The sequence below is a fragment of the Apostichopus japonicus genome, chromosome 7, assembly GCF_037975245.1.
Source record: "Apostichopus japonicus isolate 1M-3 chromosome 7, ASM3797524v1, whole genome shotgun sequence".
Taxonomy (NCBI): domain Eukaryota; kingdom Metazoa; phylum Echinodermata; class Holothuroidea; order Aspidochirotida; family Stichopodidae; genus Apostichopus; species Apostichopus japonicus.
This window is the reverse complement of record NC_092567.1, coordinates 10,920,484-10,937,317: the sequence shown is the minus strand read 5'-3', so window position 1 is coordinate 10,937,317 and position 16,834 is coordinate 10,920,484. Positions and strand designations below refer to the sequence as shown.

Genomic DNA, 16,834 nt, shown 5'->3' with positions numbered 1-16,834 from the left:
CCACAAAAGACCCCTAGTTGATCTTTGATCTCAAATTCATGAACACCCTGAAGGTAAAACTTCCATAGTACTATCGTGACAAACCCTCAACATTGTACCATGGAATCTGTAGGAGAAGAAGCATTTTGCGTATTTCCACAAAATGGCCCATTACGGCCCACAGGTGACCTTTGACCCCAAATTTCGGACCATCTCTGATGGACCTATACCTAATGGTCCTTGTGTCCAAGTTTCATGAAATTCCATCAAACACTGTGCGAGTGGGAGCGGTTTTGCCAATTGTTGACGGATAGAGTGATAGAGTGATAGAATGATAGAGTGATAGACGCCGCACTGTAACAATAGCTCACACCAGCATGCTGGTATGAGCTAAAAATATGGTTTAAATTCACATATAGTTCTAAATGCTTTCCCTCATATCATTACCGACATTTTATTTCTACTAATATTTGTTCAAGGCAAATCATGAATGGATGTTAATGTTCGCCAATACATGTAAATTGTACTATTTTCAAGCGTCGATCAAAGTGATGATGTGGTGTTACCCCAACCCCCCCCCCACCCCACCACCACGCATTTCAAACTAACTAAGAATAGTTAAAACACAATGTTGCGTTTAGACTTAGATATTGGACGTAAGTCAGGTCATATAAGTCAAACTATGACTCAGACTGTATCATTTGAAGTCTAAACTTGCCCTTTTTCTGGGGAACGACCACAGACCCCCTCCCCACCCTCCTCCATATATATATGATGTCGGCTTTGACAACCCTCTGTTCCTGTACAAAACTGCAGAACGAGTGTTTTATCTTATCATTGTCGCTGTGTACTTAAGTTGTCCAAAGTGTGTGATACAACTACTTTTTGTAAAAACATTTAAAGCATCAATTGATGTGATGGCTGCTCACAAAACATCTTCTAGTGCAGTGACCTCGAAGGAGCGAAATGAAAGGAACATGACTTATCTCTTAAATCAACTAAGCTTAGCAATATATTAAGTGTTGTTACATTTCTATTATTCAGTTTGTTGTTTACTATCACAAGACTCTGTTCTGGGTGTCTCCTTCATATAAAATGGCAATCATGTGTTGCTGATTCATTACTCTCTTGTTTGTGAATTAACAACAATCAACAACTCAAAATAAATTCACATAGTTATAGTAAAGCCTTTAATTAAATGTAAGAAATTTTAAGTGTGTCCATTATGACGTCATTTTGACAATACCTTTCACATTTCTTGATTTCAAGGATGATGGAATGGATCCAACCGGAATAGTGTCTGGCATATGGTATCCAACAAACCTACGGAGAGAAGTAGAGTAATCATCGCGTAAGATGTAGAAGACGTAGAGGAATGCCCTCCTAGTCAGGTCTATTGTTTACTAAATCAATGAAGATAAACAACAAAGTAGACAACAAATAACAAGGTAATTAACCATATCTGGTGATCATTCTGATCAGAATTAATTATAATCACGAGTCTCGTGTTTCAACGATTCCAAGAAAAATAAATTAGAATGGATATAGTTTTGCCAATAATAATAATGATAGTTGGAACTGCTCTACTGTATGCAAATTATATGCGGTTGGTAGTAACTTTGAAAAGTATAGCTGTCCACATGATCAGAATTGGCTAACTGTCTGTATTGCTTAAATTATCAATTCATTTAAAGTTGTTCAAACATGTAGAAAAACAACATTGTACACAATAAACTAAGTAAACGGAGCAAATCCTTGTAACAACCGCTTGACATTTTCCGCTCGGATCACATGATTTATATTGTATGTTATTTTCGGTAAATTGATTGATAATATAGATAGTTTTCGTGAATCCTTCTCACTTTTAAATGAGAACTAAATGTCTGAGATTGTTAGAGTGCAGTGGTAAAATATAAAATCTAGAAATTATGAATCTTGTTACTTAATCTCAGAATAGTTTAAGATGCTACAAATTACATTTTTCAACGTAATTTCGGACTGACAAACCTGCACAATCTTGCACTAAAATGGAGGAGAAATAGAAGGTAGAGGGATAGGAGGGTCGAGGACATAGCAACATTCTTTACTCGGCGCAACATTCTTTACTAGGCGCAACAATTTGTCATCTCGGGTTGGAGTTAAACACAAATTGTTACTATTATATGATATACCAACGTTATTTAAGTATTTATTCAATATCTACCTTCAATAATTTGATCACATTACGCGCATTGTTTTTTGTCATTGATCTAAATCAAATTGTACAAAATTATAACATTTCTGTGGAGTTGATAATAATGACCTTAACCATTACACAATCGAATCTTCCTATTCAACTATGTTCTCAATGAAGAGTTGCATGTGTCTAAAATATCCGACCCCCTTCATACCGAGGAGTTATTAAGACTTCCTGGTCATACTTTGTTAAGAATACACTAATGCCATCGTCGTTGATTCACAAAAGAAAAGTTTTATTGGAAGTGCAGGTACAAACACTGAGGGGAAGTGGAGCAAGTGACTTTGATTTTACGCAAGAAACCGCTAGACTGTCAAATTATCTGAAACCCTCTCAAATTAAATAATCTGTGCATTCCTTTCCACAGGCTCAAGTACCGTATTTGAATGTTTTTAGCAACAGTTGTCTTTATACCGATACTTTTGAACTGCATATTTTATCATTATTATTATTTTGAAGCCAGATAGCAAATTTTTAGACATGAAGGCACTTGTTACAAACACACAACAATAAGAGGGCACTTGAGTTTATCGAGCATGAAATGAAATTATCTGGATTAACCTGTAACAGATAGTGCATAATATCCAATAAATATGTTAAAGTCTAGCTCAGTATCACCTTATCTTATACCTGAATTGCCCAGTTCTATGTAAAACACTACTCCGGACAATGGAAAGAAAATATATAGGTTACGTACCTTGTATCTAATTAGCATAATTAACGCATAGATACTGCTATTTCGTATGTAAAACTTGTTCTTACAATCGTTAGTTTTCTGTATCTATCCAGTGACTGGTTAAGCAGGCGCTTTCGAATATTTCATTAATGTTATATATACTGTAAGGGCTATAGCGGACATAACAACTCAATGTACACATGGAGGCAAAATACTGGAAATAATTGTTGAACTAATAATTTATATTGCTACAGCATTGAAAACTATTTATTAAAGGTTATATTTTAATAAAAGGGTTCTCCCCGTTTAGACCCCTCCCAACGGACGCAAGTCATATTTGGAGCCCACCCCACCCCTCCTTTCCAAAGATAACCCGAATGCAAAATGCATTGAGATTTCGATGACTTCAATACACTAAACTTCTGCTTGTAAGTATAACCAGAACAAGCTGTTACAATTCCAATATGGCATGATAACACAGGTCAGTCTACTGTACGTGGCTATACACACCTCCAAAACAATAGGGGTCTTGTACTCGATGTTATGAATCCACACACCAAGTATTAGAGGTATCCACGATTTCCATCGTTACATATCATGTAAAATGTTTTTCAGAGTTTGACCTCTGGTGACCTATAGGAGATTTGACCTCACACTCATTTAGGATTCTTGTATTCAATATGGCAAATCCATATACCATGTATGAAAAGTATCCATGATTTTTACCATGAGAAATCATGTTGGGAAGTTTTTCAGGCCTCGACAATTATTTTTGAAAGTAATCGCTATTTGGCGACCGTGACTAAAAATCTACTCGCCAAATTTCACTCTCCAGTAGGCCTATGATTGTTGTTCAAGTCTCCAAAGTACAGATCTGCGACATCAATACTTTCTATGAACAAAGGTTAGGCAGTTAGGCAGATGCATGGTGCTACGTAATTGCATATTAGAAAGATATGATTCTTTGCAGTACGAAATGAAAACTTTTTCCCACCAAAAGTAAGTGTTGAACAAAGTAAAACATGACGCAGAATCATAAATAAGCAGGTAGGCCTACTGAAGTGTCTCAAACAATTAAAAATACAACATCTGTAAAATACCTACGAAGATAGCTTAGCTTCTGTTACATTAGGGCTCCTCTACTTTACTATTATATTGCATTCTTATGCCTAGAGGTCTATGCGTAGAGTATTCATGTTTCTCTTCATGCGTTCTGAAAGCGTAGATTCGCGATATTTAGACACAATTACTTTACATGTTTTCACCCTATTCGCTGCGATTTGAAGGGAGGAAAACCCCGGATGTGTGACCGACAGTATACAATTACCCACAGATCTCTACTAACTGTATTTCCAGGAACATAACACCTCTCCTTCGGTTTCTTTTCTGTTTAATTTTCCTTTCTTTTTCTTTTTACTTGTCGACCATGCATGTTACTATCACAATTTACTGATGTTCAGTTTTAATAAGCATACCACCATGATTCATGTAAAACATCGCAAATTATGACGCAATGAATTCATTTTAACAAGTGAATAACTGCTTCTTCTTTTTTCCTTCTCAGCAACAAAGCTAAATGAACCGTGGCCATATTTACGACCTGGATATGACCCTGGCAGTTGTATAAGTGTTTATTCTGATTGTTAACTTGTAGGTTCATTCATTGTGTCCCGTGGATCGAAATCTGTACTTCATTTTGTAGCGTGTGTTATAACAATAATGTAAACCATTAGAAGAGAGTTCTGAAGGCGATGATGACAGCCTTCTAAGCCTTTCTAAATTCGCTAAAAACAGTTAAGTTGCAAATTTGAAATCGATTCTAGTTGTCGTTATCCATTATACATTTTAAACTTTGATGGAATAATTTAATCACTTTCGCCTGTTCTGTGTAGATAAAAAAGATCTAGTGCAGTATATAATTCGACATTTAAAGAGATAAAATATCTCATCAAACGAATCTTAGAGGATCTCAAGTGCTTTGTTTTCTTGCTCGTGTTGTTGGTTCCTTGTTTATGATTTATGGCTGAGAAATATATTAACTTGGTTATTATTACTATATTTCAGATTTGGTATAAGGCGACATGAACATTCGAAATCCTTTCTCTCTGCTAAACACGAGCAATATTTTATCTCCACCGTTTAACCGTTTAATCAACTTCACAGAACAAAACTGTTCTCCATAAACTAGGCAATTAAGAACCCGCAATGTTTGTAGTCACATATTAGATATGTGAGTTACATTAAGGGCTATTCAATTATGTGATAATTAGGCAGACTTCCATATACCAACGAGAAGTACATAAAGGGAAAAAACGAAGAAAGGGAAATAAAACAATCCTTCTATCAAATTAGGGAGAGGAGCAAGTGAGGGATGTATTAAACAACCAAGGAAATCAAGTCTACTCATTTAAAATATATAAACAAAGAATAATAATGAGAACACGCCGTAATATCACGGCATATGACATACAGTATCACTGAATGGCTGTTAGATATATACCTAACCCGTATTGAATAAAAAGATGCATTATTCCCAGCCACTGCTAGACACGGACTGACCTACTTATGGTCGGTTTCCATGGTTACGTTGTATGACAGTTACAACATTCCAGGTGTACACTAGACGCGTGTCCCGTTTTTCTATTCATTATCTTTAACCCTGGCTCGTGTCATCTATTGTTATGCTAATTTGGTATTTACGGGAGATCCAGGTGTGTCATATTTACTGTTAACTTATTTTACTTTAGAAATAAATTGTTTGAATCAACCGTCTGTGCAGAAAACTATTGTAGAAGTAGAGTAGGCCTACTGTGTGTACTAAAATGGTGATAATGTTATCGGGTAGAAACGCAATGTATTTGAAGGTTTTTCTGAAAAGATTATGTGAAAAGGGGAAAGGGGGGGCAGATGGCGAAGGGAGGGGTGGTGGCGGGTACAGGTCAGTTGTCTGAAGGGGAGTGGGGCAGAGGGAGCTAGCCTAAAATTACTGCGGAGCACACTGGGATTGGGGTAAAGTATTTTGTCTAGATAGGGAATCAACATTCTCCGTTACATTTTGTTTATAGTCAGACCATTTTACCTCCATGGTCAGACCAAACAAAACCCCCGAAGTGTATTATTTCCAGTAATATTTTTCTCCGCGGTCACAGTTATCTCCGGAATGGCGTTGTTTCACATATAACATACGTTAAGCAGCTTTCGTTCTCATATATTTCATTTATGTAACTACTGAATAGCTTTTGTCTTTTCTTTCGAGATTTGGGTGATGCGCGGTGGGTGGGGGGGGGGTGACGGGTGCGACTTAAGTATTTTCTTTTTTTAGTAACACGTCAGCTGTAAGTTGAAGATGTTACTGATGATGTTGTAAATGGTAAAGCCGGAAAGGAGAAACTTTTACGAGGTTTGATCTGTAAGACCAAACAGGGCAAGAGGAGGAGAGAGAGGAGGGGTTGGTTTGGGGTGGGGGGGGGGGTCTAAAATAACACTACATTGAACGGACTAAGCAGGGACGTCATGAGCGAATCAAGTATGAAGTAACATTAATACGAGGAATATTAAAATATTATAGTTCTTGTTTAAAGTAATCAATTATACAAAGTTGAAGCTCTCGGTTAATTTTGTAATTATTGTTGAAAAATGAGGTTAAAATATAAGCATAAATCATAATTAAGCTTTGAAATTTTGAAATTTTGAAACTAAAACTATTTTATTGGTTGCTTCTTTTGTACACATTTCAGTTTTGCTAGAGTACCATAATCTGATCACAATTTTGAGGAGTTTATAACAACAAAGTTATAAGTTATTGCTATTTTTATTGCCATCATTTTACTACTTTAATACTAATAACGATTTTCAATCTCTTTCGTTACTTATATTAATTGTACATAATTGAGAATCAACTATTTTGGAGGTTTCAGTCAAAAGTAAAAGTTATTCCTTATAAAACTTTACTTTATAATATTAATTTTACTCGGTAAAATTATTAAAATCCAATTTCCTTGTCAATATATCTCTTATTTTATCCTTATAAACATTCCTGTAATTCTAAAACCTATTTAGTTAAATTTTAACATTAGCATAAACAAAGAACATTTAAACAACCACCACCCACCCCTGCACCTTTCTATTACCAACACCCTCTTAAAATATTCCCTATTAATCCATTATATTTTGTATTATTAATCATAACATTCTACAGAATTCCAATCACGATGACCTAATTATTGAAATAAATCCAACTAAACTCATTGAATCCAATCCTTGACATTAAAATACAGCAGACTTCACAGTATTTATTGTTTGTTTAATATTGATAATTTGTATTATTAAATTAATTCCCTGTTTAACTGTTATGATGATTCTAACATCTACACCGGAATACTTACCTCAGCTCCTTCAAGCTTGTACACTGTGAGGAGTAAGACAAGATGGCCGCCAACTCTTCATTAGTTAGTCTCCTGATGTCAGTGATCTGCAGCTTCTGGAGAGAACTCAGGATAGAGAGAGAGAGACCAGACTCAAGGATAAGGTTCAGACCAGACTCATCAACTCTAGGAGAGCAGAGGAATAGATGCACACGGGAGATAGGAATCTAGAATGAAAGAATATAGTTACTGATAACAGAGTAGATAGAGATAAATATATTGGATTTGGTTAGGTTTAGAATAATTATAATAAAATAAAAATAACGAAAAAAAGATAAAGGAAAATAAAGCGATAAACTAAGACATTTAGGTCGTGTTTATTTGTAAGACGGAATCAGTTATTAGAACGGAAATAAGGGGCTGATTTTATGGGGAGACAAATATAAACAGGAATAATTAGATTAGATTAGAGGAAAATAAAGTGGTAATGTAGGATTAAAGGGTTAGTTTTATTGTTTTACAATTAAATTATTCATTAAAGTTTTTATAGCTAGTAAGGTTTAATAAAATAAGAATGTGAGGTCACTTATTTTAATTTATTAGTTAATAGGAAACAAATCTTAATGACGCGTTGGGAATTTTATAAGAAATGGGTAATTAATAATTGAGATTATCTATCTTTTGAAGAAAACAATTGAACAAATTGATTTGAATTTTTATTCAGAACTTTCAGAAGGAAAATGTAATTTAATGTTATAGGAATCATGAAAAGGAAACTTCTACTCTAACTAATATCAGGTTTTTATCAAGTTTAAGGAGATTTGGAAGAATTATATTTAAATCAACAGTTTTTTTTCTTCTTATAATTAAAATGCAATTTAGAGAAGCAGATGTAAGGTAGATCAAATTCAAGTTTTAAGAGGGAAGGTTGACGAGGCTTAAACTCAAATTTAATTATACACATTATTTAATTATTGATCCAAATCCGACTATTCTGCTCGAACTATAATTATTTCTAACTAATACGATTTGTTTAAATGATGATGTCCGTCTTTAGTTATCAAATTCATTCCTAAATTACGGTTTGGGTGTGACATAACTTCTAGTAGATTTTTTCGATATATAACATTTTTCTTTCTTTTATTGTTTGTAGATATTCCTTAATTGGGTATTGCTTACCATCTTAACTTTCTAAACTTTATCGTTTCTTCCAATTAAATAGTACCATTCGCTATTTACATTTTTTTTTACGAATAATATTGTTATCTGAAAACACTTCATATCCTTGAAGTGTTCAATTATACTAATTAATTATTACTTTTAAGTTTAATCAGGTTAATTGGGTATTCATTGAAATATATTCTGTTACTATGGAGTTCATCGGGTGTGAACAGTTAGCGGAACATTTAACGTTAAAGCTACGGCTCTGGCGAACTTCTGCTATCGAGTGTTGCAGCAGGGTAAAATAAGTGGCGCACTTTCAATTTCAAAACCATTTTACATTTTAAATATCATGTGGCCATAAGTCTGTTGGCTTGGAAATGACGTACAGTTTTTATAACTGGTGGGCAAAATTAAGACAAAACCAGCTGTGAGTAGAACACCACGATCTAGTTGCTGCTGGAAAGACATGGACGAATGATTCCTTTTTAATAACTACCGGTATGTATTGCATTTGATTATCATTAGACTTAATTGGAAAACTGTTTTATAGAGGTTCAAAGCTCTAGGCCCTATACAGTATTTAACAAAGTTATATTTCACATTAAGTGTCAGGTATATTGGCAGGAGTTAGGTTATTCAACTAATAATCAATACATTATTTCAGACAGCCTGCTCGGTAAAAAACTGCAGGTTTCTCACATAATTGGCTCAAATGTCCGACCTGGTAGATTTAGTAAGTTAAGTGATTACAATAATAATTGTGGAATGTTATAGATTGACTTGTATTCACGCCTATAACTAGGCTATATTATGTACGAGTTAAATCGAGTTGAACCATTTTCTGTGATTTAAATTTTTTGAAGGGATAAACATAGTGTTATGAAATAGTGATACCATCTCTTTGATGTTACCGAAACACTCCATCGAGACACCTTACAGGCCTCTTATGTATTTATCTAGGTCATGGATTCAGTTTTCCCACGAGAAGTTTTTAACTATCTTATTGAATCTTGGTACAGGGCCTTTTCCCAAAATAGATTCCATTATGTCTGTGGAACATTCGAGAAGGTTCTCTCACGTGGTATGGAAGTTCCATAAGAAAGGGGATGGACTTCCAAACTCCCAACCAATCAGGGCAGATCAGTGCCAGCGCACTTATTTTTATATCGTTAAGTTAATACAGGATGGTCAGGTCATTGACTGCCTACTGATTGTGCGCAGTGAGATTTTATGGAACTAAGGTTTAAAAGTAAAAGGAGGCCGAAAATTTGAGGACTCCGTCAGCAAAGGTTATCACTTGGTCAGCAAATTTATCACTCCGCCGAAAGTTCATCACTCCTAATTGTTTAATTGACGGAGTCAAGTCAAGTCAAATCATTGTAATTTAGTTTTATTTGTAAAGAGAATCGACAGAGAAGAAATTATACCGAATCATCAAATCAAATCCTATCTCGTCAAATTGTTTTTTGTGTGAAGTCATTGTTTTCTTCCGTTCGAGACATCTCCTGAAGAAGCGTAAATACGGCATCAAGATATCCCAGTACCTTTCTATCGCGAGTCCCGATATAGTTTTACTATCGGAGGAAGCGGGCTCGACACAATATTACATGGTGGAGATCGGTTGCTTTCTTCAGGAACAAAACGGTAACGGAACTTTCACAACTTTCGTTCGTTACGATCAATAACGAACAGAAGGATTTTTTTTTGGCCCGAAGACCTAACGAGGAACACAACGTATGTTCACGACCTTGCCTAACCCATACAAAAAAGTCCTGCACAAAATCCTGCATAAAATCCAGCAGGATCCTGCGGGATTTTATGCAGGAATTATGCCAGGATTTGGCCACATCCTGCAGGATTTATGTAGGATTCCTACAAGAAATTTTGCAGGATTTTAAAGGACTATGCAGGATAATTTACAGGATTGTACAGGACTTTTGAAAGACTTATGCAAGATAATATACAGGATTGTACAGGACTTTTGAAAGACTATGCAAGATAATTTACAGGATTGCACAGGACTTTTGAAAGACTATGCAAGAAAATATACAGGATTGTACAGGACTTTTGAAAGACTATGCAAGATAATATACAGGATTGTACAGGACTTTTGAAAGACTATGCAAGATAATATACAGGATTGTACAGGACTTTTGAAAGACTATGCAAGAAAATTTACAGGATTGTACAGGACTTTTGAAAGACTATGCAGGATAATATACAGGATAGTACAGGACTTTTGAAAGACTATGCAAGAAAATTTACAGGATTGTACAGGACTTTTGAAAGACTATGCAAGATAATATACAGGATTGTACAGGACTTTTGAAAGACTATGCAGGATAATATACAGGATAGTACAGGACTTTTGAAAGACTATGCAAGAAAATTTACAGGATTGTACAGGACTTTTGAAAGACTATGCAAGATAATATACAGGACTGTACAGGACTTTTGAAAGACTATGCAAGATAATATACAGGATTGTACAGGACTTTTGAAAGACTATGCAAGATAATATATAGGATTGTACAGGACTTTTGAAAGACTATGCAAGATAATTTACAGGATTGTACAGGACTTTTGAAAGACTATGCAGGATAATTTACAGGATTGTACAGGACTATTAAAAAGATTATGCAAGGTAATTTACAGATCTGAATACTGTTTATTGGCATTTGTACATACTGATTACTAGAAATGTTAGTTCTTTAAAGGAAAAAAGGCAAAAGTGGAAAGATGACTTTGCCAAGTAAAAGTCATCATCAGTCTATAATAGTGTTGGTTAAAGCCACTTTTAAGAAAAAACTGTCCAGAAGATCTCCTTTGAAAAGTTAAGTTGTAAGTGACAGCAACATACTTTCCATTTCCTGGATTTAAATATAAAACTAAATACCATTTAATGTCAAACAATAACTGTTAAAAACAAAATAAAAAATTTGGGTTTAAAGTTTAATCCCACTTTGAAAAAAGAACTGTCTGGAAAAATTCCTCTGAAAAGTTAACTTGTAAGTGAAAGCCACTTTGGATGGATGGTGTCAAGCAGGCAACTGGGCTGACTCTGGATGGACTGCGAGGGGCAACCAGGAGCCGGAAGGATTGGAGGATGAAAGCCATGGTCATCGGGGGTCAGACACGACTGGACGGTACAAGTTAACAAGTTAAGTGACAGCAATATGCTGTCAGTTTGAATAAAACTAAAGACTGTTTAATGGTAAGCAATAACCATTGAAAACAAATAATATGCTACTAATGTTTAAAGGCCTTCTTTGTTTTATGATCGATGTCAGTTTCTCGGATATGTATATGCTGAATCTTGCAGCTCCCTCAGTAAATTGCAGCTTTCTTTCAAACGTTCTGTGCTGCAAGAAACAAAGTGAATGAACACTTAAGAATTGACTTATCATGATTTACAGTAATAGTGTGATCCTAAAACTCTCTTGCATTGCTAGATGAGTGCTTTCATGGAAAGTTAAGTTCAAACTTTCCTGGGGTTTAGAATGTCTCCCAATATTTATCTCTGTTGGTATCCAACCTGTATGGACTAGCAATCAGTTCAACCAAGTACATTCTTTTGTCTCAAATCCAAAGGAAAAACCTTCTCACCTAATTGAAAGATGAACTTTGAAGTTGAAGCAACAATAGATTCTTGAATTATGACAATCACAAAGTTCTGAAACCCTCCAAGGGCAAAATATACACCATGACTTAAAGCAACTTTCTTTTTTGGAGTTATAGCATTGACAAGCATTTTAGAATTAGACCTCTACTGACCATGAACTTATAACAACATATAGGTAGTATGCTTACCAACAGCAATAAACATAATTGTACAAACTTGAAATTTCAAGTGAGGTTATGTATTCCATTATAATCAGAAAGTAATGCAATACCTAGGTAGCTTAAATAACATAATGGTAAAGAACTTCTACCACCAAAATATGGTTCTATAATTAGCAGAGATTTTAGCAACTTCATATATATATTATATACCAACACAAAAAATGTCTTTTCAGTTTTGCATGCATTTGATCTGTTGCCCTTCGCAAAGGGCAAGCTAGCTTTTGTTTCTAAACATTAGACGGACAATTTTTGTTTTGGTTTAGAATTTGGGTTCGCTCAATCTTTTGGTTGGAAAAACTACAGCACCATGGTAGCTACTGGAATGCATAATCCTACTGATAAATATTTCTGTCAGTGTTACAAAATGATTTACTCCTGGAAAACAGCTTATCCAGTAAATTATTTTTTACACTTGTGTACTAAGTCATGAGCTTGTAATATAAATGTTACTCGTTTTAAAGCTTTTCATAATGACTAACCTTTCACAGCATTAACCTTCACCGGAGACAACAGCGGTTTTGCATCTCTGTCACTGTTGAATCTTGAGAAAGAGTTCCTCACGACTTTCATTTTAAAGTGTTGGTACCCCAAATTGACACCAGTAAAGTTTCACGAACAGTAGTTTCTCTTAACTACAAATGGCCTCCCACTTGTCTTCAGGAAGCCAAAAATCTGCACCAATATTAACCTGTGAACAGAAAATATGATATACTGTACGTGTAAGCATAGATACAGATATAGCACATGATAACTCACATTATCATAAACATATATTAAAATTTTATAACATATTGGGAGGTAAACATTTAATTCTAGATCCCTCAAATTATAAGCCAGGAATAGCAGCTTATCCAAATAATTATTTGCTTTGCACAGTATAACACCAAGTTATTTTTCAAAGCTTAATAATCATGTTTATAATGTAAATACTCATCCCAAATCTGTTAAAAATTCGCCTAACTTATGAAGCTTGCACGTAAATGATGTACCAGACTGTTCTTCTTTTAAAACAGGTAATGAAAAGTATCTTTATTGTCATTACACAGTTGGGTACAATAGTTAAACTCACTCTTCCATCTTTTTTCTCTATGGCACTTGTTCCTTTGCTTTTGGCCTCTCGGATAAACTCTTTGGTCCTGCAAAGGGTACACATATATCAACTTAACACAAAATGTCTTTAAGCCATATATAACACTTTTCTCCACTTCTGTTGTTGCCTCCACACTGGTGTAGTACATCACAGGAAACCTCACCCTTGACCTGGATATTTGGCTTTTCAATTCTTCCTGGAAAAAGGAAACAGCAAAGAAGAAGTATTCATCATTTGAAGAAAATGAAATAAAGTTGTTACCACAAAAAGGTTGTGAGATTTGCTTCCACAATAGTCTCAAAAAAGCAATTCCAAAGTTTGATGCAGACTGTATAAAGCTGAACATTTGAACCAGAGTGTCCTCATCATTGCAACCAGAATCAAATGCCCAGACTACAGAGATAATAAAACAGGCTAAATCTTTGTTTGTTTTTATGATCTAAAAATATAAAATTTTAGAAACACAAATGCACTGAACCAACTTATTTATACTATAGGCCTAATCGTTTTTAGTTGTTACATTGCTTGCTCACTTAACATTAACAAGCCTGTTCAGACCTAGGCTAGAGAAGAATCAGTACTTTGTTACACTAAGTTTGTCTTTCGATCCTTTCATTTAGTCTTACTAGTAGTGCTAAAGTATATAATACCGGTGACTAGCCAACATAATTTGTTCAGCCTACTGTACTAGTACTGTATGTTTGAAGATTTAGCCTTGCTTTATTCAATCACATACTAGGCCTACATAGCCTACAGGCCCTACCCTGTACCCATTTAGATTCACATGGGAAACTACAGGAAATCTTTACCAAATGAGTGTAGGCTTCTAATAAAGTATTGAGTCTTAGTCCCAGCATTTGTTTGGAAATACATAGAAGATGATGTGCCACTGTGTTCAATCTAGCCCAAAACACACATAACACAATGTTAACTGATGTTTTTAATGCAGTTTGGTGTTAAGAATGCCACAGTAGAAGCCTAAGCTACTCACTGTCATTGCACTTGTGTATTGCAAAACGCCAGCCTAACGACGGTTACACTAACCATAATAGTACTAGTGGCCTAACAATTAACATTAGTTTTACCTCCAAGTTTAAGGAATAACAGGTAGGCGGTTAATAATTCCATTCTTCTGTAGACCTTCTTGGGTGAGTAACAGTTGAAAGTTGCTTAGAAATTTCCACAAATTTTTTTTTGTAAATCAATTTATTTGTATCAGAGTGATCGTGTAAAACTATGCCAGGCAATGCTAACGCTGTGCAGAAGTTTAACAGCTGCCTACGCGTTGCTTCGCGGTTTCGAATTGAATATGGTGTTGGAGTCAAAGGTCAACTTTAACCTCGTACACAATATGATTATCAAAAATGGGGAAAATTGTCTTAGACCTCCCAATTTGAGAGTTTCGTGTCACTGAAAATTATAAATATAATTAATTTATATCAAAAATTTAAAATAACGATAAATTGGGAAAAGTTGAATCACAATATAAATTATACATTAATTATATTAATCTTGATCTTGACTTGGCAATATACGTTTTACTTTCAGTGACTATGAATCACTGATCTAAATATAGATGCGAGCTCATCTCAATCACATCAAAATAATGCAGGTGTATGCTGCGTATTAAATTATAAACTGGAAGAACTTCTCTCTCATAAATTATGAACAATCCTTTAATTTGTCATGCATAACCTTCTAAAAGCCCTAAACAATCCTGTAATTATCTTGCATTGTCTTTTAAAAGTCCTGTACAATCCTGTAAATTATCTTGCATAATCTTTTAAAATCCTGTATAATTTCTTGCATAGTCTTTGAAAAATCCGGTTCCATCCTGTATATTATCTTGCAGAGTCTTTCGAAAATCCTGTAAATTTTCTTGCATAATTTTTTAAAATCCTTTATGATCCTGTAATTATCTTGCATAGTCTTTCTAAAGTCCTGTACATTCCTGTATATTATCTTGCATAGTCTTTCAAAAGTCCTGTACAATCCTGTATATTATCTTGCATAGTCTTTCAAAAGTCCTGTATAATCCTGTAAATTATCTTGCATAGTCTTTCAAAAATTCTGTACAACCCTGTATATTATCTTGCATAGTCTTTTAATAGTCCTGTACAATCCTGTAAATTATCTTGCATAATCTTTTAAAATCCTGTATAATTTCTTGCATAGTCTTTTAATAGTCCTGTACAATCCTGTAAATTATCTTGCATAATCTTTTAAAATCCTGTATAATTTCTTGCATAGTCTTTGAAAAATCCGGTTCCATCCTGTATATTATCTTGCATAGTCTTTCAAAAATCCTGTAAATTTTCTTGCATAATTTTTTAAAATCCTTTATGATCCTGTAATTATCTTGCATAGTCTTTCAAAAGTCCTGTACATTCCTGTATATTATCTTGCATAGTCTTTCAAAAATTCTTTACAATCCTGTATATTATCTTGCATAGTCTTTTAAAAGTCCTGTACAATCCTGAAAATTATCTTGCATAATCTTTCAAAATCCTGTATAATTTCTTGCACAGTCTTTGAAAAGTCCGGTTCCATCCTGTATATTATCTTGCATAGTCTTTTAAAAGTCCTGTACAATCCTGTAAATTATCTTGCACAATCTTTTAAAATCCTGTATAATTTCTTGCACAGTCTTTGAAAAGTCCGGTTCCATCCTGTATATTATCTTGCATAGTCTTTCAAAAGTCCTGTACAATCCTGTAAATTTTCTTGCATAATCTTTTAAAAGTCCTGTACAATCCTGTATATTATCTTGCATAATCTTTTAATAATCCTGCACAATCCTGTAAATTGTCTTGCATAGTCCTTTAAAAGTCATGCACAATCCTGTAATTTCTTATGAAAATATATTAAAATTCCAATGCAATCCTGTAAATAGTCTTTCAAAACTGCTGTTAAATCTTGTAATTTGTAAAATTTTACAATCCTGTAAATTGTCTTGCATTGTCTTTTAAAAGTTCTGTATATTATCTTGCATAACATTTTAGTAATCATGTACAATCCTGTAAATTATCTTGTAGTCTTTTAAAAGTCATGTACGATCCTGTAAATTATCTTGCATAAACTTTAAAAACAATCCTGCACAATCCTGTTAACATCCATGTATATTTACTCCAGAATCCTGTAAAATCCTGTAAAATATCTTGCAGAGTCTTTTAAAAATCATGAGTACAATGTAAATACATTCTCGCATATTTCTAGTAAACAACGTAATGGAGTGCCTCTATTAATTAATAGAGGGAGAGAAAATAATAGAGAGATAAATTTCTCTAAATATTTTAAAACTCATACATGTACAACGCGAATGAAGGATTCTTGCATGCATACAGTATGAAGGATTCCTGCATGTATATGAAGGAGTCCTGTGTGCATATGTGAAGGATTTTTGTATGCAACCCTAATTATTTTGTATAAAGGATTCCTACATGTGTATGAAGGATTTCTGCATGTGTATAGACTGAGTGAAG

The 16,834-nt window shown here is 34.3% G+C and overlaps 1 protein-coding gene and 1 long non-coding RNA gene across 3 annotated transcripts in view; both read right to left on the bottom strand.

The window, feature by feature from the left end:
* The window catches only part of LOC139970036 (NLR family CARD domain-containing protein 4-like), a 554,750-nt gene that overhangs the window by 205,153 nt on the left and 332,763 nt on the right, over nt 1-16,834 (bottom strand). For both annotated transcript variants that reach the window (XM_071975614.1, XM_071975615.1), the window contains exons 6-7: nt 7,277-7,482; nt 1,226-1,302 (exon numbers count right to left, since the gene is read on the bottom strand). In XM_071975614.1, the coding sequence (XP_071831715.1) occupies nt 1,226-1,302; nt 7,277-7,482 (283 nt within the window). The remainder of the gene's footprint in view (nt 1-1,225; nt 1,303-7,276; nt 7,483-16,834) is intronic.
* Nucleotides 10,177-16,262, bottom strand: LOC139970097 (uncharacterized). The gene is made up of 4 exons (XR_011793992.1): nt 14,438-16,262; nt 13,332-13,548; nt 12,742-12,950; nt 10,177-11,781 (listed from the first exon to the last, which is right to left on the bottom strand). It is a non-coding gene; the product is annotated as an uncharacterized lncRNA (long non-coding RNA).